General features: G+C 34.9%; 1 protein-coding gene and 1 pseudogene across 6 annotated transcripts in view; both read left to right on the top strand.

The window, feature by feature from the left end:
* The window catches only part of CCDC138 (coiled-coil domain containing 138), a 68,023-nt gene that overhangs the window by 32,916 nt on the left and 13,719 nt on the right, over positions 1–21,388 (top strand). For 5 of the 6 annotated variants that reach the window (XM_074332315.1, XM_019715019.2, XM_019715018.2 and 2 more), the window contains 2 exons: positions 1,609–1,725; positions 12,992–13,184. The exons of the other annotated variant lie outside the window; for it this stretch is intronic. In XM_074332315.1, the coding sequence (XP_074188416.1) occupies positions 1,609–1,725; positions 12,992–13,184 (310 nt within the window). The remainder of the gene's footprint in view (positions 1–1,608; positions 1,726–12,991; positions 13,185–21,388) is intronic. 6 annotated transcript variants of the gene reach the window in all.
* Positions 16,648–18,478, top strand: LOC109436439 (large ribosomal subunit protein eL31; annotated as a pseudogene).

Below are 21,388 nucleotides of genomic sequence, written 5' to 3'. Positions count from 1 at the left end.
TACAACATGTTACTGTGCTGAATACTGGAGGCAATTCTAACACAATGTTAAGTATGTCTGTACCTAAACATATCTAAATATGGAAAAGATATGGTGAAAATGTATCATAAAAGATTAAAAAAGGCACACCTGTATAGGGCACTTATGGTGAATGGTGCTTGCAGCACTGGAAGTTGCTCTGAGCGAGTCAGTGAGAGAGGGGTGAGTGGATGTGAAGGCCCAGGACATGACTACGTCGCTGTACATTTATAGACATTGTGCCCTTAGGCCATACTAAATTTATAAAATTTTTTCTTCAATAACTGTCCTTAGCTTACTGTAACATTTTTATTTTATAAACTTTTTAATTATTTTAAACTTTTTGGCTCTTGTGTATTAGCAGTTAGCTTAAAACACGAACACATTGTACAGCTGCACAAAAATATTTACTCATAAAACTCATAAACAGATAATGCACCGTGAACATTCCTATAAATGGAAACCTTTTGGTGTTGGGGTCCATGTTTTCATACTTTTTAAGGAGCTTGTTGAGATCTGCAAAAGCTTCTGTTGAACCCCTCACTGAATTTCATTGGGGGTTCTTTGATTTCTTTTCCTGCAGTTTCCTTTGCTCTTGCCTCTTATTCAGCTATGTATTCCTTGTTCCAGTTCCAACTCCTCATTAGTCAGTTCCTCAGGAACCACCTCTAGGGGTTCCTCAGTGCTGTTCGCATCCACACCCAGGCTCAAGTTGTTTCTCAACCACAACCCTGTGGCTGTTGCAGCCTTTGTGCCACAGCTTTATGATGGCTGCAGCGTCACTAGGTGATAGGGATTTTTCAGCTCTACGAGTGTTAATAGTCTTATGGGACCATTATTTTATCTGTAGTACATCATTGACGAAAGTGTCTTTATGCGGCACATGACTGTATTTAAAATTTCAAATACATATTTCCACATTGTGTTACATATAGTTTTTTTTCCACATAAAAGTTCTTAGTTTGTTAATCCTCTCATGAAAAATCTTAATAATCACCACAGATAAAGTCCCTGATGAATCTTGACTCCGCCTTTTTGCCAGCACCAACATTGGCCTTTGCAGTCCCCCTGACTTTCTTTATTCTGTTCTTGTGTTCCTTTCTCTGCTTTTGTGAGGTCTTTTTCTTCTCACACAGCCCATGTTGTGCAAATCTGTTTGGGTTCATTTTTCTTTGAACCCAAGGAATCATAAATTATGCCAAAGCCAGTGGTCTTGCCACCACCAAAATGGGTTCAGAATCCAAATACAAAGATGACAGCTGGTGAGATCTTGTATATTGTAGCTAGTGTTCCCAAATTTCTGTCTTAGGTACTGTTGCCTTTGCAGAGTGAAGGACATTGGTGACCATTTGTTTCTTTGAAGTGGTCTATTGGTCATGAACTTCCTGGTCCACAGTTACTGTGTCATTCACGATGGTGGCCCTCAAGCAGCCAGGGAAGAAAAGTGCATATTGTTTTAAAGTGGTGATACTTTTGTTAGAGAACTCTTTTTTTTCTTGTGGAAAAAGATGATATTTGAAAAATTGTGGTAATTGATTTCAGATAACTAAAAATACTGTGCATTTATATTTTGCATCATTTTATCTTTAGCTTTTACCTATGATGACAGAGCAGCTACAGTGGATGCCATTTGTGAATGTCAAACTTCATGAGCCTTTTGTAAAATTTATGTATTGGTCTCTACGGCAGCTAGATGCTGGAACACAGGTAATAAATTAATAGGAGTCTCTCTTCAACTGTTGCTCTTACTTGGTATTATTTCTTTAGATCTTATTCTTTCACATTTTTTTGCATGTGTTCTGTTTATATTTCAGGACTTTTCCTTGCTTCTTTTGCTTTATTTTCTGCTGTCTCTTCTTTCTCCTTTCATATATCTTATTTCTCAGGGCTGTAGATGTGATTCAATATATGACATTGTTTTTTGAGTTTTAGAATTGTGTAAATAAGGAGTTGTTAAAACGAAGTGTTCTCCATTGTTTAATTCATAATTTTTCATGTTGTACTGAAGGTAATACAAATTAAGTATTTCTTGTGCTTATGCCAATAAATACACACTGGCTAAATGGAACAATAATTATTAGGATAACCTAATCAAAGAAGAAAACTTATTCCAGCATTTTATAAAATAAATGGTATATTACCTACTCACGTAAGGGTCATTTAGTTCAAATTATGACAAGTATATGTAATCATTTATGCTATGAATTGTAGGTTTGTAAAAAAAAAAAAAAATTTCCCCCAGTTGCTATTGATAAATGCTGTTACAGCTTTCATTTGGTTAGAAAAGAACAAATTTGTGCTCAGGTAGTTTAAATCTTGGTCCCGTGGAACTTAGGAAGCACACAGTTAAACCTCTGGGTGCAGTACCAATTAAGTAGCATTAACCGTCAGTGACTGGGTGGTGTGATGACTGAGGTTAAGGAAAAACATCTTTCCTGAGTTGATATCCTCCTAAATATTTTGCCTCTATGGTGCATATGGGTATGTACGTGAGTATTTGTGCGAGTGTGTATGCATATACCAAACAAAGGTATATGAATTATCAGATCGGTTAATGTCACTGTCTTCTTTTTATAGTCTGTTTGATTTTGCTATTTGTACAATGGTTTCTGAAAATGCTTAGCTGAATGCTTGCTTTCAGCAACAAAGAGGTTAGACTCACAAAGTTGAGTGACGCTTTGTTTTATCTTCCTTCCAAATATTCTCATTTTCCTTCAGATAATTTATAGTTTATTTTTGTTGTCTTCAAATATATTCAGCATCCTCCTCAGGACTGCGAGCCTACATCTGCTTTTTCTAGTGGAAAGTAGCATTCTAGCCTCTCTAGCATTCACTTACTCAACATTTATTGATGGAGATCCCGAATATTTTAGTTTTTAACAATTGTCTAATTGCATGTACTTTTTAAAAAAATTTAGCTTTTTGTTTGAGAGAATTGTAGACTCACTTATAGTCATAAGAAATAATAGATCACTTGTATCCTTCACTTAGTTTCTCCCAGTGGTAATATCTTGAAAAACTTGTACAATATTACAGCCACGATGTTGCCATTGATATAGTCAAGTTAACAGAACAGTTCCATCACCATAAAGATTCCTCATTTTTTTTTAATATGAGGACTTCATTTGTTAGAGCAGGTTTAGGTTCACAGCAAAATTGAGCTCATAGATTTCCTGCACACTCCCTGCCTCCCCCACTACAACATCCAGCATCAAAGGAGAACATTTTTTACAATCTATGAACCTACATTGACACATCATTATCACCCCCAATTCATAGTTTACATTGGGGTTCACTCTTGGTGTTTTATACTCTGTGGGTTTTGACAAATATATAATGGCATGTAACCACCATTATAGTATTATACAGAATAATTTGATACTAAAAGTTTGCCCTCAAAATCCTCTGTGTTCTGCCCATTCATGCCTCCCTCACACCTTGGAAACCACTACTCCTTTTACTGTCTTCGTAGCTTTGCCTTTTACAGAATGTCATGTAGTTGGAATCATAGAGTATATAGCCTTTTCAGATTGGCTTCTTTCACTTAACAATAACATTTCATTTCTCAATATACCGTAGTTTATTTATCCATTCACCTACTGAAGGACATCTTGATTGCTTCCAAGTTTTGGCAAGTTTGAATAAAGATGCTGTAAATATCCATGGGCAGGTTTTTGTGTGGACGTGTTTTCAGTTCCTTTGGGTAAATACCAAGGAGCACATTTGTTGGATGGTATGTTAAGAGTATGTTTAGTTTTTTAAGAAACTGCAAATTACCTTCTGAAGTGGCTGTGCCATTTTGCATTTCCAGCAGAAAAGACTGAGAGTTTCTGTCGCTTCACATCCTTGTCAACATTTGGTGTTGTCAGTGTTTGGGTTTGGGCCATTCTAATTGGTGTGTAGTGGTAGCTCATTGTTATTTTAATATACAATTCCCTAATGACATATACTGTTGTGCATCCTTTCATATGCACAACAGATGGCTTATTTGCCACCTGTATATTTTCTTTGGTGATGTGTCCAGGTCCTTTGCCTATTTTCTAATTGGGTTGTTTGTCTTCTTATTGTTGAGTTTTTATAATTCTTTCTACATTTTGGATAACAGTCATTTATCAGATATGTCTTTTGCAAGTATTTTCTCCTCCAGTCTGTGGTTTATCTTCTCATTCTCTTGACAGTGTCTTTCATAGAGCAGAAGTTTTTAATTTTAATGAAGTCCAACTTATCAGTTATTTTTCATGGACCATGCCTTTAGTGTTGTAGCTAAAAAGTGATCACCGTGCCCAAGGTATGGTTTTGTGTTTCTGGAGAATTGACCCTTTTGTCCTTATGTGGTTCCCCTCTTTTCCCTGGTAACTTTCCTTGCTCTGAAGTCTGTTTTGTCTGAAATTAATACAGTGATTCCAGCTTTCCTTTGATTGGTGTTAGCGTGGCATATCTTTCTATCTATTTACTTTTAATCTGTATGTGTCTTTATATTTAAAGTGAGTTTCTTATAGACAGTGTATACTTGGGTCTTGTATTTTGATTCACTCTTACAGTCTCTTTTAATTGGTATATTTTGACTGTTGTTATTTACAGTGATTTAATATCATTGGATTATTGATATCTACCATAGTGGTTGACTGTTTTGTATTCACTGACATTATACTTTGGTCCTGTTTTGTTCTTCCACTCTTTTCTTGCCTTTTGTGGTTTTAATTGGACATTTTATATAATTGTACTTTCCCTCCTTTCTTTGTATATCAATTGTACTTCTTTTTTTACACTTTTAGTAGTTAACCTAGAGTTTTCACTATACTTTTACCACTAATCTGAGTCCACTTTCAAATTACACTCTACAGCTTTACATATAGTGTGATTACTTTGTAATAACAAAATATTCGTAATTCCTTTCTCCTCTCCCTCATTCCCTTGTATTATTGCTGCCATTTATTTCACTTATATATAAGCATACATAAGCATTTATATGTATATACACACACTCATATATAATTGAATACATTGTTGCTGTTATTTTCAACAAACTGTTATCTCTTAGATCAATTAATAAGAAAAATAAAAGTTTTTAATTTAGCTGTATTTATTCCTTCTCTAATGCCCTTTATATCCGAGTTTCTAAGCTGTATAATAATTTTTCTTCTCTGTAAATAATTTTTATAAGCATTTCTTGCAAGGCAGGTCTAGGTAATAAATTCCGTCAATTTTTGTTGGTCTGTGAAAACATTTCTCTTTCATTTTTGACAGATAATTTCACAGTATATAGAATTCTAGGTTACTGGGTTTTTTGTTTTTTCTCTCAGCACTTTAAATATTAATTCTGCTCTCTTCATGTTACAGGCTTTTGAGAAGTTGGGTGCAGTTCTTATCTTTGCTCCTTTATATGTAAGCTGTTTTTTCCTCTGGTTTCTATCAGGACTTTTTTCTTTATCTTTTATTTTCTGTAGTTTGAATATGATATGCCTTAGTGTAGGGTACTGAGGGGTTTTTTGCTACGAGGTGTGATAGAAAATACAGTGAATGCTGCTGCCGAATGACATCCAAGAGAAAGGCAGGGATCTCAGTATGGGGAGCAGCATGTCAAACCGTAGTAACAGTGTGTGACAAGTTTCAGTTTGTTCAATGCAGTCAGTCAGGTGTGAGCTATGGTTGAGAGAAGGTGTGTTTTAAAGTGTGCTGTAAATCATAGCTCACGAACAATGCATTAATATGAAATGGGCAAACAGTTTCATCCTCCATCATGACAACGCTCCGTGTCACACATCGCTTCTGGTAACAGCAGTTTCTGTCAAATAAAAACATTACGGTGTGTCCTCATCTACCTTATTCATCGGCTGGCACTGTGCAACTTCTGGCTCTTCCCCAAAGTCAAAATGACCATGAAAGGTAAACGTTTTGAATCAATTCAAGACATCAAAGCAGCCATGACAGTGCAACTAAAGACACTCACAAAAGAGGACTTCCAGAACTGCTTCAGAAAGTGGCAAGAATGATGGGATAAGTGTGTTCGAAATGAGGGGAAGTATTTTGAGGGGAATTAATGGTAATGTGGCTTTTACTGTAATAAATTTTTTTTATTTATTTAAACATTCACTGTATTTTTTCATCACACGTTGGTATTTATCCTCCATGGTATTCTCTGAGCTTCTTGGTTCTGTGGTTTTGTTTCTAACAAAGAATTGGGGAGAAATTCTGAGTCATTGCTTCAAATATTTCTTCTGTTCCTTTCTCTCTTTTCCCATAGTTCCATTACCTATATGTTAGCTACACCTTTTATAATTATCCCATAATTTTTGGATGTTCAGGTTAATTTTTTTTCCAGTCTGTTCTCTTTGCTTTTCAGTTTTGAAGTTTCTATTGACATTTAATCATGCATAGAGATTATTTCTTCAACCATGTCCAGTCTACTAATGAACCCATTATAGGCATTCTTTTTTTAAATTGTTTTTGATTGATAGTATTTCTTTTGATTCTTTCTTAGGATTTACGTCTTTCTGGTTATAGTACTCATCTGTTCTTTTATGTTGTCTACTTTTTTCATTAGAGCTCTTAGCATATGAATCATCATTGTTTTAAATTCCCAGTCTTACTCGTCCATTATTTCTGCCATATTTGAGTCTGATTCTGATGCTTGCTCTGTCTTTCGAGGTTGTGTATTTTTGTCTTTCTATGTGGACATGATGTTCAGTGTGAAAGGAACTGATGCAAATAGGCCTTTAGTAATTTGGTGGTAGGATGTGTGGGAAGGGGAAGTGTTCTATAGTCGAATGATTAAGTCTCAGTCTTTTAGTGAGCTTGTGTCCCTGTGTTGTGAACTTTACAAGTGCTTCTCAGTGTTTCTCCCCCTAAGGTGGGACTGGATTGCCAGAGTTTGCTGGAGTTGGATATTTCCCCTCTCCCAGGTGGAAAGCTAGAGCAGGCTAGAATTTGGTATTTCCCATCCCCTCGATGGTTTAAACTCCAATAGATTAGGCTCTGGTAAAATAGTTTCTCTTAGGACAAATCTTGTTAAGAACAACAAACTGTTGTGGTATATTTCAAAATGGTTACTTTTTCCTTCCCTCTATTTGAAGCTTGAGGGGATTTTTCTTCAGTTTTCAGTGTAAGAAGTTGTTAGAACTCCTGGAGCTAAAGCTAACAAAATTTGTGAACTCCCCTATGACTGGCTCTGACCAGCGTTTTTAACTCTCAGACTTGTTCACATTGGGCCTCCAGCAATTTGCAGCTGCAGTTCAGATTTTCCTACCCTGGTACCAGTTCCCCCAGAAGTTTTAGCTCATGGGTTTCTGCTCTAGCATATTATACATCTCTGTGTTTGTCCTTACAAATTTTGGGGTGGTGGTTTGCTCTGTGATCTCACTTCTTTGTTGGATTTAAGAAAGGTTGTCAATTTTTCAGTTCACCTTTTTACTTGTTAGAACGGAATGACAACTTCCAAGCTGCTTACATCCTGACCAACCAGTAAACAGAATTCCTCATGTTCCCCTTTTATAACCACACCCACTTTCCTCCTGCCTTGCCCTCTTTAACCCCTGCAACCTCTACTTCCAGTTCTATAATTTTATCATTTCATGCATGTTATATTAATGTAATTAGACAATACGCAATCCTTTGTGATTGGCTATTTTTCACTTAGCATAATTCTCTGGAAATTCACTTAGATTGTGTAGTTCATTCCTTTTTATTGATGAGTAGTATTCCATGATACAAATGGACCACATTTTGTTTAACCATTCATGGTTAAAGGAAGCCATTTTTTTGGCTGTTACTGATGCTGTAAACATTCATGTGCAGGTTTTTGTATAAAATTAAGTTTTTATGTCGGGGGATAAATGCCCAAGGGTACAGTTGTTGTATAGTAACTGTTTAATTTTTAAGGAAACTGCCAGACTTTCAGAGTTTTACATTCTCACCAACAATATGAATGCTCTAGTTTTCCATGTCATCACCATTTTAGTATTGTCACTATTTTTCACTTTTGCCATTCTGATAGGTGTGTTGTGTTTTCTGATTTTTAATTTTGCATCTCGCTAATGGCTAATCATATCTTTTCACGTGTTTGCTTTCCATTTGCATATCCCCTTCAGTGAAATGTCTGTTCATGTCTTTTGTCCTTTCTCTAATTGGAATGCTTGTTTTCTGTTCTTGAGATTTGAGAGTTCTTTATATGTTTTATATACTAGTCTTTTGTTGGATATGTGGTTTGGCAATATCTTCTTCTCTGTAGCTTATCTTTTCTTCCTCTTAATGGGTTCTTTTGCAGAGCTTTTAATTTTAATTTAAGTGTAATTTAAGTTAATTTTGGTATGTTGCATTTCATCTTAATATATTTAAATATTTAATATATTTAATATAATATATTGCATTTAAATTTAATATATTTTTTAAAATTTCCTTTGAGACTTCCTCTTTCACCCATGTATTATTTAGAAGTTTGTTATAATCTTTCTGTTATCCTATTGTTTTTCTAGTTTGGTTGTATTGTTCATTGTTTTTGCTGAAGATGTGTATTCTGCTGTTGCTGTTTGGAGTGTTCTATAAATGTCGATTAGATCCTACTGGTTGATGATGCTGAGTTGTTTTATAGCCTTGCTAAGATTCTGTCTAGTTGTTGTATCAATTGTTCAGAGAGGGATGTTGACATCTTCAGCTATAATTATGGATTCCTATATTTCTCCTGTTGCTTTTTATCAATTTTTGCCTCACATGTTTTGCAACTCTGTTTCTTGGTGCATATGCATTTAAGATTGTTATGTTTTCTTAGTGGATTGACTCTTTTATCATTATATAATGTGCCTCTCTGTCCCTGGTAATTTTCTTCACTTTGAGGTCTATTCTTTGATATTGATAGAGCCACTTCTGCATTCATTTAATTCATGATGTTTGTTTCCATTCTTTTCATTTTGACCTGCTTACATTATAATATTTGAAATGAGTTTTTTGTAGATAGCAGATAGCTAGTTTATGTTCTTTAATCAACTTTGTCCAGTTATTTGTTTTAATTGGTGTATTTAGGGCATTATTTAGAATATAGAACTACATTATATTTGATGTAGTTATTGATATATTTAGGGTTAAGTCTGTTAACCTCATTTTTGTTTGATACCATGTTTCCCTGAAAATAAGACCTAGCCAGACAATCAGCTCTTTTGCGTCTTTTGGAGCAAAAACTAATATAAGACCCAGTATTATGTGATATGATATGGTATGATCTGATACGATATGATGTTATACCCGGTCTTATAGTAAAATAAGACTGGGTCTTATATTAATTTTTGCTCCAAGAGACGCATTAGAGCTGATTTTCCGGCTTGGTCTTATTTTCCGGGAAACACGGTGTATTTAGGGTTAAGTCTGTTAACTTTATTTTTTGTTTACTGTTCTTTTTGTCTCTGTTTTTCGTTTCTCTGGTTTCTTTTTCCTGCTTTCCTCTGGGTTACTTGAACATTTTTTAGAATTCCATTTTGATTTATCTATAGAATTTTGAGTATATCTGTTTGTTTGCACAGCTTTTTTTAGTAGTTCTTCTAGGTATTACATTGTATATAAGTAACCTGTTATACTCTACTGGTGTTGTCATATTATTAGTTCAAGTGGAATATAGAAACCTTGCCTCCTTTTCAACCCTTAACCTCACTTTCTATACTATAGTTGTGTTAATATTTCCTTTGGGTATATTTAGAACCAAATTAGACAATGTTATCATTTTTGTTCAACTGTCAAACATGAAACTCAAGAAGAGAAGGAAAGTCTATTGTATTTATCCACATTTTTGCTGTTTTCTCTCTCCCTTCCTTCTTGATGTTCAAGTTTCCTTTTATTGTTTCATTTTTATTTAGAGAACTTCCCTTAGGCAGTCTTTCAGATTGGGTCTGCTGATGACAAATTGTTTTAGTTTTTCTTCATCTTACAATGTCCTGATTTCCCCTTTATTCCTGAAGGATATTTTTACTGGGTATCAAATTCTGGAATGACAGTGTTTTTTCTTGCAATGCTTGAAAAATGTGCCAATTGACAATTGATTTTAGCCAACTTCCATGGTTTGTGATAAGAAATCCACTGTCATTTGAATTGCTTCCCCCATATATGTTAAGTTCTCTATCACTACTCTCAATTTCCTTTTTTCTTTAATTTTCATATGTTGGGCTATGATGTGCCTTGTTGATCTCTTTGGATTTATCCTGTTTGGGTTTGGTCAGCTTCTTCAATTTCTCTCTCTCTCTCTCTCTCTCTCTCTCTCTCTCTCTCTCCATTGTGTGTGTGTGTCTGTGTGTATTATTACTATTATTATTTAATCTGGGAAGTTGTCAGTCAGTATTTCTTCAAGCATTTTTTCAGCCCAACCTGATTTTCCTTCTTTTAGGATTCTGATCAGCGTGATTATGAAATCTTTTGTTAAATCCTTGGGCTCTGTTTAATTTTGTCCCCCAATTTTTTTTTTCTGTTGTTCAGATTGAGTGCTATCTGTTGCTTTATTTTCAGTTAACTAATTATTTCCTCTATTCTCTCCATTCTGCAGTTGAGGCTGTCCACTGAATTGTTAATTTTGGTTATTGTAATTTCATTTACAAAATTTCCATTTGGTTTTTCTCTATATTTTCTTTGGTAAAACTTTCTAATTCGTTGATAAGATTTTCTAATTTTTATTTAAAAGTATAATTTCTCATTTTATCATGACTGCTTTAAAATGATTGTCGATAATTCTAACAACTTGGTCATATTGGTGTTGACAGCTATTGTTTTTCTTTTTTCATTCAGTTTGAGATCTTGGTTCTTGATGTAATTAGTGATTTTTTTTTTTTAATTGAAAACTGGGCATTTTGGTATTCTGTTATAATACTCTGGATCTTACTAAACATTTTGTTTTATCTGGCTTTCTTTGACACTTCCCTGGCAGAGGAAAGGGCAGAGGGGGTGCCTCCTCTTTATTTCCCAGTGAGGTAGACGTCCAGGTTCCCCACCAGCTTTTTTTGATATCTGAGGGTGGGTGGGAGAGAATTTTGGCTCCCCACTAGGCCTCCACTGATACCACCCTAACTGGGAGGGATAAGAGTGCCTCATTACTACTTCCCACATGGCCTTTACTGATACCTCCTTACCTCTTGGTGAGGTGGAAGTGTAGGCTCTTCTTAGGACTTTTGCTCGTCTGAGCCACAGAGTTTTCTGTGGTATTTGGCTGGAACATGGTTTTGTCTAAAGGTGTTTTTGTCTTGCATTGCTGCCCTTTTCCTAGTCCTTTGGCTAGAGAGAGCAACCTTTTGTTGGTACTTTTTTATCTGCAGTTTGGCATTTTCAGGTTGCCAGCTTTTTCAGCTCCAAGACCAGGAAATATGAGGCATCAGGAAACTCAGAGAACTTATTGCCATGTTGGGTCTCCAGGTACCTAGCCAGTCTCCTTTCTTTCTCTTCACCTTTTGGATTCATGTTATGTTTGTTTTCTATATGATGTCTAGGAGTTTTAGTTGTCCTTAGAGCAGGAAGACTAAGGAAAAGTACACATACTACATCTTATAGCCAGAAGTTTTTTATTTTTACTTTTAAAAACGTGTTAAATTTGGGAGTCTAAGTTATGTTTGACATGTTTTGCCTCCTGGAAAAAAGGTTTGATGCTAATGTTTTAATTCAAATCTTGGTAAAGATGAATAATACAAGTAGGAAAATCATGTATCATACTGTGAATGAAGTATGAAAAAGTCAGCACCCAATTGGTTTCAGCAAAGATTTCAGTGTCCTTTGGTGAAGGTTCAGTAACAATAAAAAATGATACTTTTGTGATATTTTTTCCTTCTTCTCCTTTGCTTAAGGGGAAATATTGTCAACATATGTTTTAAAAAATAAGAGTGTATTTTCCATTATAAAGGGTAGTATAAAGCATTATAACTTTTTTAAATAAGCAAATTTCCCTTAATCTTATCATTCTGTCAAAGTTATACTAAGTAGAATTTTGAAACATTTTCTTCTATTATCTTTTTACAGAAATCTTTTAAAACACATATGTACTATCTTTTCCTGATGATATTAAAAGCTATTGACAATATTTAAATTAGATTGCACTGCTTGTGCCACTCACCACCCAGCCATTTGGCCTTTGATTCCCATAAAGTCTGAATATATCTGTCTCTAATTTCATATGCAGAAATTGTAAAGCCAGTATTTGTTATCCACATTGCAAGATCAATACTGATTTGGGTACCAAATGGCCACAAATTTCCATAAGGTGGTAAACTGTTATAAAACTCAGTGAGATGGGTTTGGGTCAGAATAAAAAAAATTTAAGTTATTTCTAAGTCTGGCATAAGCACTCTCATCTGTAGCAGTTTGAAATGGTATCCCTTTATTTGGTTCTTAACATGTATGTGGAATACCTTAAGAGCCTATATGATTTTAGAGGTATTCTGTTTTGCCCATTTTCTTGTTTTAGATTTATTTGCCACGAGGATTATTAATTATTCTAACCCAGTATTTTATTCTTCTGAAATTATTAAAAGTTATCAAAATCATTGTGACGTTTACAATCATCCTGAGCTGTAAGGCCCTAGATGATCACTTCATACACTAACACTGTAAGATATACCTGATAAGCCATTTATCAGTAATGGAGCAGTGAAGAACCTGTAGAGTCTATCTCTGTTCCTTTGATTTCTCTGTGCCAGAACTATATCATGATCTTATGTTCCTAAATGTTTTGAAATTGAATTTTGTCTCAATTCTCCTCCTAATTTTATTCTTAGAAAATTACTGTCTCCAATTTCCTAATTCTGGTAGACTGCCCATTTCTTTTAGAAAAATATATAGTGATAAATAATTTTTTAAAGTTGATTGTAAAATTATTACTTTCCAGTCTTGCATATTTTCACCTCCATTTTATTTCAGTTAGTAAAAAATTGACTTATCTTTAGTTTATATATTTGATTGTAGCATTTAAAATTATATTTTTCTGAACATGAATAAATATACTAACATATTTTAACAGCATTCAACTATGACATCAACATTGAGGAGACTGGGTGAAGACATATTCAAAGGAGTGGTAACTAAGAGAACTCAGAATAATTATTTAGAACATTCTGTGGAGAATAAACCAAAGACAGCTGCTTTCTTTAAGAGTTCCAATTTACCACTGAGATTTTTATCAACGTTAATTGTTCTCAAAACAGTCACTCAAGGTAAGTTTTCAAATGTGCTTGTGGCACAATTTTTCATAAACAACTAGAAGGGAATACTATATAATGAAGCAATTCTTACATAGTCAAATATGTTTTACGTTTTCAGAATGAAATTTTAAGTTGTTCTATAATGGTAGCACATTATAAAAACTACTTTAATTTGCTGAATTTGAGAAAACAGAGTCATCAGTTAGATTGTTGTCCTATCCCAGAAGTCTATGTTGATTCTCTTAAATCATGTTCCATAACAACCTTTTCTACCACTGTCACTGCATTTACCATACAGTATTGAAATTGCTAGTTAATTATTTTCTACTAACCTAGCCCATGGGCCAAATCTGGCTCACCACCTTTTTGGAAATAAAGTTTTATTTGAACACATCCATGCTCCTTTGTTACTTATTGTCTCTGACTGATTTTGCCTTACAACAAAAGAGTTGAGTAGCTGGCCAAAGAGACTGTATTGCCCCCGCCCTCCCAAAGCCTGTAATAGTAGTATGTGGCCCTTTACAAAAAAAGTTTGTCAATCTCTGCACTAGTTTGTAAGTTGCCTAAGGAAAAAAATTGCCTTTTTACCATTGTATCCCCCTGCACCTAGCACAGTGCTTGATGTATAATAGTGAATAAGGAAATGAATGAATTAAAAAGTGTTTTGATCAAAGTTGGCCATTTTTAATACAGTTTTGGTATACAGGTAATAAGTAGTTATTTTGGATTATTAAATATGAGAATTTTTGTAAGGTAAGTCATACCACTGTAGTCAAACAATAATAAATATACCATCGATCTATCTTTCCTGTTTGTTCAATTATGTAACTCAGACTCATTGTTTTTTTTTAAGTGGGCTATGGTAGTAATTTATTTGACTACTTTTGTTGAGTATGTTCTATTTTGTTACTCCTAATTATATGGAATTTAAGAAAAAACCCCGAAAACTCTAACTCTGGCTTCTTAGTTATTTTCTTCCTTATAGTTATGGTTTTCAAAGTTATAACAAATAGGGTGGTAACTGTTTCAAAAGTCATTTATGAGAAGGGGGTATTAGCCTCAAATAAAGTTCACCCCATGTCAGTAGGCATTACGTTGATAAAATATAACAATCGTTACTGATAAAACTAATGAAATAGAGAAATAAAACAGGAGGGAATTAGGTGCTCCCTGTCACCGCTTCTGTGCAGTACAGCATTGGACATAATGACCATCTACAATGAGCCATAAAAAAACGAAGGATGCATATTAGAAAGGAATAGAGAAAACTTTTAATTCATGGATACTCTATAAATTGAGGACATTCAAAGAAACTGGCCAAGAAATGTATTTAATATAATGTGTTGTCTGAATATTTGTGTGTGTCCCACCTCCCCCAATTCGTGTGGTGAAATCCTACTCCCCAGAGATGATGGTATTAAGAGGAGGGCCTTTGGAAGGTGCTTAGGTCATGAGTGTGGAGCCCTAATGAATGGGAGTCATGCTCCAGAGGAAATTCATAAAAATCTTTTGACTTTGAATACTATTGTGACTATCTATGACTATAGTCTACTAGGACTATCAGTGATAAGCAGTCATAATATATGTGGATAAGGAAATCTTGTTCATGTAAGCAAAACAAAAAATGTAAAATCTGGATATTAATCTAATATGATATCCGTATTAGATTACATGGATTTTGTGAAATATAACAGGGCATAAAGATATGGGTAAATAATGGATGAATGAGCAGGTTAATAAAGATTATTGCTGAAGTTAAATGGCAGAAATAAAGGGCTTTCATTCTTCTTACTAGGGAAGATCAAGTGTATGAAAAACTTACCCCAAGTGGCTTAATGTAGTAATACCAATTAAAATTACAATATAGTTTGTATAATTTGAGAAAGCAGTAGGAAAGTTCATTTGAAAAAAATATTTATAATGAATATGATAATTTAACACAAATAAGTAAAACAGCAACACTAGGGCAGAGGCTTGCCTTAGATTTTAAACAATCGTGATACATAATAAAAAATGAGTAACATTGATTTAAAACATCAAAATAGAATAATAGGAATAACAAATCCAGAAATGACACAAAATTGGTACTTCATATACACTTACTCAATTAATGAGTTTAATTACTTCCTCGTGCAAGTCACTTTTTTAAAGATATAGAAAGAATCAGAAGACAGTCCCTGCTCTCAAAGACCTTAGAATCTAATGGGTGAGTAGATTGTAAATATTTCATTCTGCTTCATCTTATAATTGACGACACACTAGAAGTTTAGATAGTGTGCTACTGTTTAAAGAGTATGAGAGAGCGGATCATTATCCTAAGGAACACTTTCCCTATCTCCATGTTTCAGGGAGAGAAAATGTTAAGAAAGGTGACTAGCTCCAAATTCACATGGTATCAAATTCCAAAGCTGATCAACTGATTCCTTTTTGACCTTGTGTTTTCTGCCTTCATTGTCAGATGCCCCAGAGAAGTGCAGTAGGGTAGAGGGTCGAAAGAAGGCTATTGGGTCTTAATTTATATACAAACATACCGCGGAGATATTGCAGGTTCAGTTCCAGACCACTGCAGTAAAGCGAGTATCACAATAAAGCAAGTCATAATAACAGTGCCCTGTAATTTGTAAAAAAAAATGCAACATCTGTGAAGCACAATAAACCAAAGCACAATAAAATGAAATATGCCTGTAATCTGGACACAGGAGAGCAACCCAAGAGCCAAGAAAGGAAAAAGACATCTGGTAAATACCATTAGGAGAAATGATTCTCAGTATGGAGAAAAAATTTGAATAGACTCTCTTACCATGCACTGCAACATATTCTGGAAGAAATGGAAATTTAAACAACAAAAACTCTTAGAACAATAGACTTGTCTTAACTTTAGTAAAACGATATTTCTTATTTTTAAAATAGAAGTATTAGTTACAAGATTGACAAATTGAGTAGACAAGATATGTAAGTATGTTAGATAATACACATAATAAATGTTTAACTCAACTACATTGTTGACCCCAAGAATAATATGCCTGCCAAGAAGGACTCCTTCTGGTTATCGGGCCCACATACAGGCCAATAGTCTAGCAGCCATTGTTGACAGAGGCCTCTAATGCCCTCTGTATTTCAGTGAAAAGCCACAGTCTGAGCAGCCAAGCCTCCTGAACTGGGTTCCTGCTGAGTTCATCCTTGTAAGAGAGCTCCTGTGATCAAAACTTGACCAATAGTGCTGAGACTTTCCCCATCCAATCAGAGTCGTGCAGCTATGTCCTCATTTGCATCTTTACTAACCAATCAGAACAGCCATTCCAACCAGTCAGAACAGTGCCTTTTGGACCAGACTGTCAGGATTTGGAGTAATTATTTGCATGAAAACAGACCAATCAGGGACTGGGGGTGGGAACTCTATATAAGTCAGCTTCACCTCTGTTTCAGCAGAGCACATTTTCAGTTTCCATTGAAGACTGTTTCCCTGGCTGGAGTGGCAACATCAGACCTGGAGCTGGAGCAGAGCAGAGCTCTAACACCGAGGTCGCCTTCGCCTCAGCTGTTCCACAACTGTGCTGTCATAATTGAGCTGTATCACCATTGACCTGTTTCACAGTTGACCTGTTTGCACTGAGTAAAGTCTCCCCTCACTATACCCCAAAATGAGGACTCCTGTTGGTGTTGAATTGGTAGTACGACCTGCGGTTGACAGTATATAGATCTATAAGAATACCTGTTTTCCATTGAATGGATAATGCAAATAGATTGTTCATATAGATAATAATACTTGATGTGAATTTGACATTATAATGCTAAGCTCTTTATACATGATCTCTGAATATTATCCCCATATTAATGGTGATTAATTTACAGAGGTTAGATAATTGTGCCAAGGTCACACAGCCAGTATTTGACCGTCTGATTCAGCTCAGCTCAACTCAGCTCTATCCATATCTAAAGCCACCCTCTTGACCCACAGTATGACTTCTTAAGAGCATGCACTTCTTGAAATAATCAAAGAAATAATAAACATACAGCACTATGTTATGGCCTGAACACTTTATATATACTAACTCATTTAATCCTTACAAGTTTTTGAGATATCAATATTGTTCATCTCAATTTTATAAGTAAGGAAATTGAGGCATAGAGGTTAAGCCTGCACTCTAAATCACTATGCTATGCTGAATTGCTGAAATGAAATGTAACTGTCAGATACAGCCTCATATCCATTATATTCACAAAAGGAAAATAATCTAATATGATGTATCACTGAGAAGAATCAGATACAGTTTTTATTGTATTATAAATTATAATCATTTATGAAGTACATTCTTACAGGAGCCACGAAATGTATCATAACCATTAATAAGATTTATTGCAAGGAAATGATTCAAAAGGGAAAAAAGTTCAAAGGTGTTAATGTGCCATTTGTAATAATGATAAACGATAAATAACTGACAAACCCACAATTGGAATAGTGAAGGAAATGAAGGTTAAATGAGTCCTTGCATTGTTGCTGGCATTTTTCTAATTAGGCACTTGGTTATTTCAAATTACCCACGATAACATTACAAGGTAAATGGTATTGTCATTTTTACAGAAGAGCAAACTGAGGGTCAGGCAAATATTAGGGACCCAGGTCTTTCTTGACCCCAAATAATCATGTTCTTAATATCATGAGGCGAGTACAGTGTAATATGTCATTAACAATTATAAGTATGTAGATGTGGGACTCAATGTGAAAACATTTTAAAAAATAAACCCTTCAATATGTACATACTCATTTGATCTATGTGAAGATGACAATTAAAAGGTCATAAGAATTTTATCTGATTTATTTGTTTTAGGGACAACTTCCTTCTTTTTCAGTTAAAATATACTCTTTTTCTAAAATGTGTGTACCTGGGCTAGTTCTACTGCCCTGCCCTACTCAGTACTTAGCCCTGGCCTTCCAACTTGGTCGCAGCAGGGCCTCCGCAAAAAAGGGTCATTGTGCCATCAACAATATGATGACCAGAGAATACACCATCAATATTCACAAGCACATCCATGGAGTGAGTTTCAAGAATGGTGCCTCTCAGGCATTCAAAGAGATCTGGAAATTTGCCATGAAGAGGGAAAGCCCAGATGTGCACACTGACACCAGACTCAACAAAGCTGTCTGGGCCAGAGGAGTAAGGAATGTCCCACACCGCATCCGGGTGTGGTTGTCCAGAAAATGCAATGAGGAGGAAGATTGACCAAATAAGCTCTATACATTGGTTACCTATATACCTGTCACCATTTAAAAAAATCTACCAACAGTTAATGTGGATGAGAACTAACTGCTGATAGTTAAAACAGGTTATAAAACTGCCAAAAAAACACACACAAAAAACCGCTTAGCTCTAAATTTATGCAGATTTATATATTTGCAAATGATGAACTTAAACTTCAGGCCAAGAGAAATGTAGGGAATTACTGCTCAGATAACAGGAAGTTTTGACTTGGTGGTAAGATGGCAGTGTATGAGATGGGACAATTAAGTTTGTAAACTCATCCTAGAAAAAGCACTACATACCTCATTGCTGAATATCACTATGGTCACCTTTGAAGTACTCCCCTTGGGAAGCTATGCATCAACGCCAGTGCCTAGTCCACCCTTCAAAGCAATTTTGGAACTTTTTCTGGAATGGCCATCAGAGCTGTCATCATATTACCCTTGATGTCTTGAATGTCATCAAAATATCTTCCTTTCAATATTTCCTTTATTTTTGGCTAAAGAAAGAAGTCATTGGGGGCCAGATCAGGTGAGTAGGGAGGGTGTTCCAATATAGTTATTTCTTTACTGGCTAAAAATTCCCTCACAGACAGTGCGGTGTGAGCTGGTGCATTGTCGTGATGCAAGAGCCATGAATTGTTGGTGAAAAGTTCAGGTCGTCTAACTCTCATGCAACCTTTTCAGCACTTCCAAATAGTAAACTTGGTTAGTTGTTCGTCCAGTTGGTGCAAATTCATAATGAATAATCCCTCTGATATAAAAAAAGACAAAAGGTCAGTGACATCATTGCAACAACTTAGTGAACTTAATTGTCAGACCTCGTCATACAGTAAAGAACTTCAGCTCTGGAGTCAGACAGCTAAGGTTTGAATTCCAGCCCCATTACTAGCTATGTAACATTGGACAGGTCCCTTTTCTGTTTTTCCACCACAAAATAAATATTTTTTAAGATTAAATTAGCATGAAGTTTTAACGAAGAGTCTGACATACAGTAAGCTCCTAATAAACTACCTGCTGTCATCATAAACATCGCCATTTATTATTATTTAGCTTCTACAAGTTGGTTTTACTTGAGATCAGAATTGAGGTCTATTAGACTGCATTAGATACCTGTTGTTGCATAATCACTATATCCTTAATTGCTTAAAACAACAACCATTATATTTGCTAGCTCACAATTTCTTTGGGTTGGTAATTTGGGCTCAGCTAATTTGAGCTGGGCTGGGCTCCCCTGTTCTCGATTGGGCTTGCTCACATATCTGGGGTCTCTCTCTGCTTAGTCTCATTCTCAAGCTCAAGCAGGTTAGCTGGGTCTGTTTACTTGGTGTCAGACTGCCCAGCTGGAGACTGGAAGAGGCCTGGCCACATGAAGCCCATGGCTCTGGCTTCTAACACCCAAGTGTTGTTCTGCAGCGTTCTATTGGTTAAAGCCCCAAGCTTATCCCAGATTCAGAAATGGGTAGTCCAGTTCACCTTTTGATGGGAATTGCTGCAAAGTTTCTAATTTTTTGTCTACATATAGACTTAAGTTGTAGAAAACCTGTCTCATGCTGATTAAGATCAACAGATTGACTTTTGATAAACATTGCAAAGGTTATAATGTCAGGACATTTAAAAAAGACTCAATAATATGGCATATACATAAATCAGTTTGGGTACAATTAGTAACTAAAACTTTAAAAATACTTTTGGAAATTAAATTGGTCTTGTTTTTAGAAAATCTTCACTATTAGGGAAATTAAAATAAGGATATAATTTTTAATTCTCCCTGAAAGATAAGGCCTCTTAAAAAAATAACCAAATACTATTTTCTACACCTGCCCCCCAAATTAATAAAGGACATTTTTTTTTTAAGTTTGCAAGCTTGCTGTATCAGCATTCAGCCTGTTTAAATCTCAGATGATGTATTAATAAGTGAAAATTTGTGTCAAATACAGTAGGTGGCCTTACAGATAGGTTTTTAAATAAGGCAAGTCTGAACAGAATCTAGCAACTTTGCTTAACCCAAATACACATTTATTTGAAATGTTTTATTAAACTACAAAAATTAAGTACAATAATGTCGCTGTTCCTTGAACTAAATTCTACCAAAAGTAAAAATGGAATGATCCAGAGGCACAGATCTTAATTTCTCAAAATTCTTTTATATGTATTTTAATTTTACTCAGCTTCTCATTCTTAATAAGTAGGGTTCTTAATTACTACTTTAGTTTATGTAAGCCGAAATAAAGAAAAAATGCAACATGAGGCTGAAGACAGTACATTTTTAATGGGTGATTCTGTCATATTTTGAAGGCATTCATAAATATTCTTTAAACTTCAAAACTCTCAGTAGAAAAATTAACTCACTAGTACTTTAGCAGCATGAACAGTTTTTTATTCCTTTGAGTAGTATGTTGAAAGTTTTAGAAAACTGGGATATTGTACATTTAAAAGCACAATGTAAAAATCGTAAGAGTAGTGATGAATTGTTGGATGTATTGAAGTGTAATGATATTAAGTATCTGAATATCTCATCCGCATTGATTCTGGTTAAATCAGTGCTTCTTAATCCTGGTTTTACAAACTTTCCAATCATCTGTGGAACATCTTTAAGAAAGTTACAGGGATTCTGATCTGGCAGGTGCCATCATAGCATTGGCCTTGGTAAAAATCTTGTTGGCATTCTTAATGGCAGATATATCACAAAAAGTAACACACCAGAGCATATCTAATCTTCCGAAGTTGGCTTCAAGTGGTTAATGTTTTATCTTTATTATGAGACAGAAATCCTTGTTTAAAACCCATTCAGCAAGTTTGTATAGTTACATTTTGAAATAGGTAAACACTTAGAAAGCAGTAACAACAAAAAATATAACCTCAAAAGCTATTGTAAAGATTGAAATACAAATGCTGTTTAAATTTTTGGAAGCATGTGGTAGTTATAATCAAATATGGAAAATAAACATTACTTGTGCTATTTACTATTAAATAT

This window comes from Rhinolophus sinicus, linkage group LG05, assembly GCF_036562045.2.
Source record: "Rhinolophus sinicus isolate RSC01 linkage group LG05, ASM3656204v1, whole genome shotgun sequence".
Classification (NCBI taxonomy): Eukaryota; Metazoa; Chordata; class Mammalia; order Chiroptera; family Rhinolophidae; genus Rhinolophus; species Rhinolophus sinicus.
This window is presented reverse-complemented; position numbering and strand designations above follow the sequence as displayed.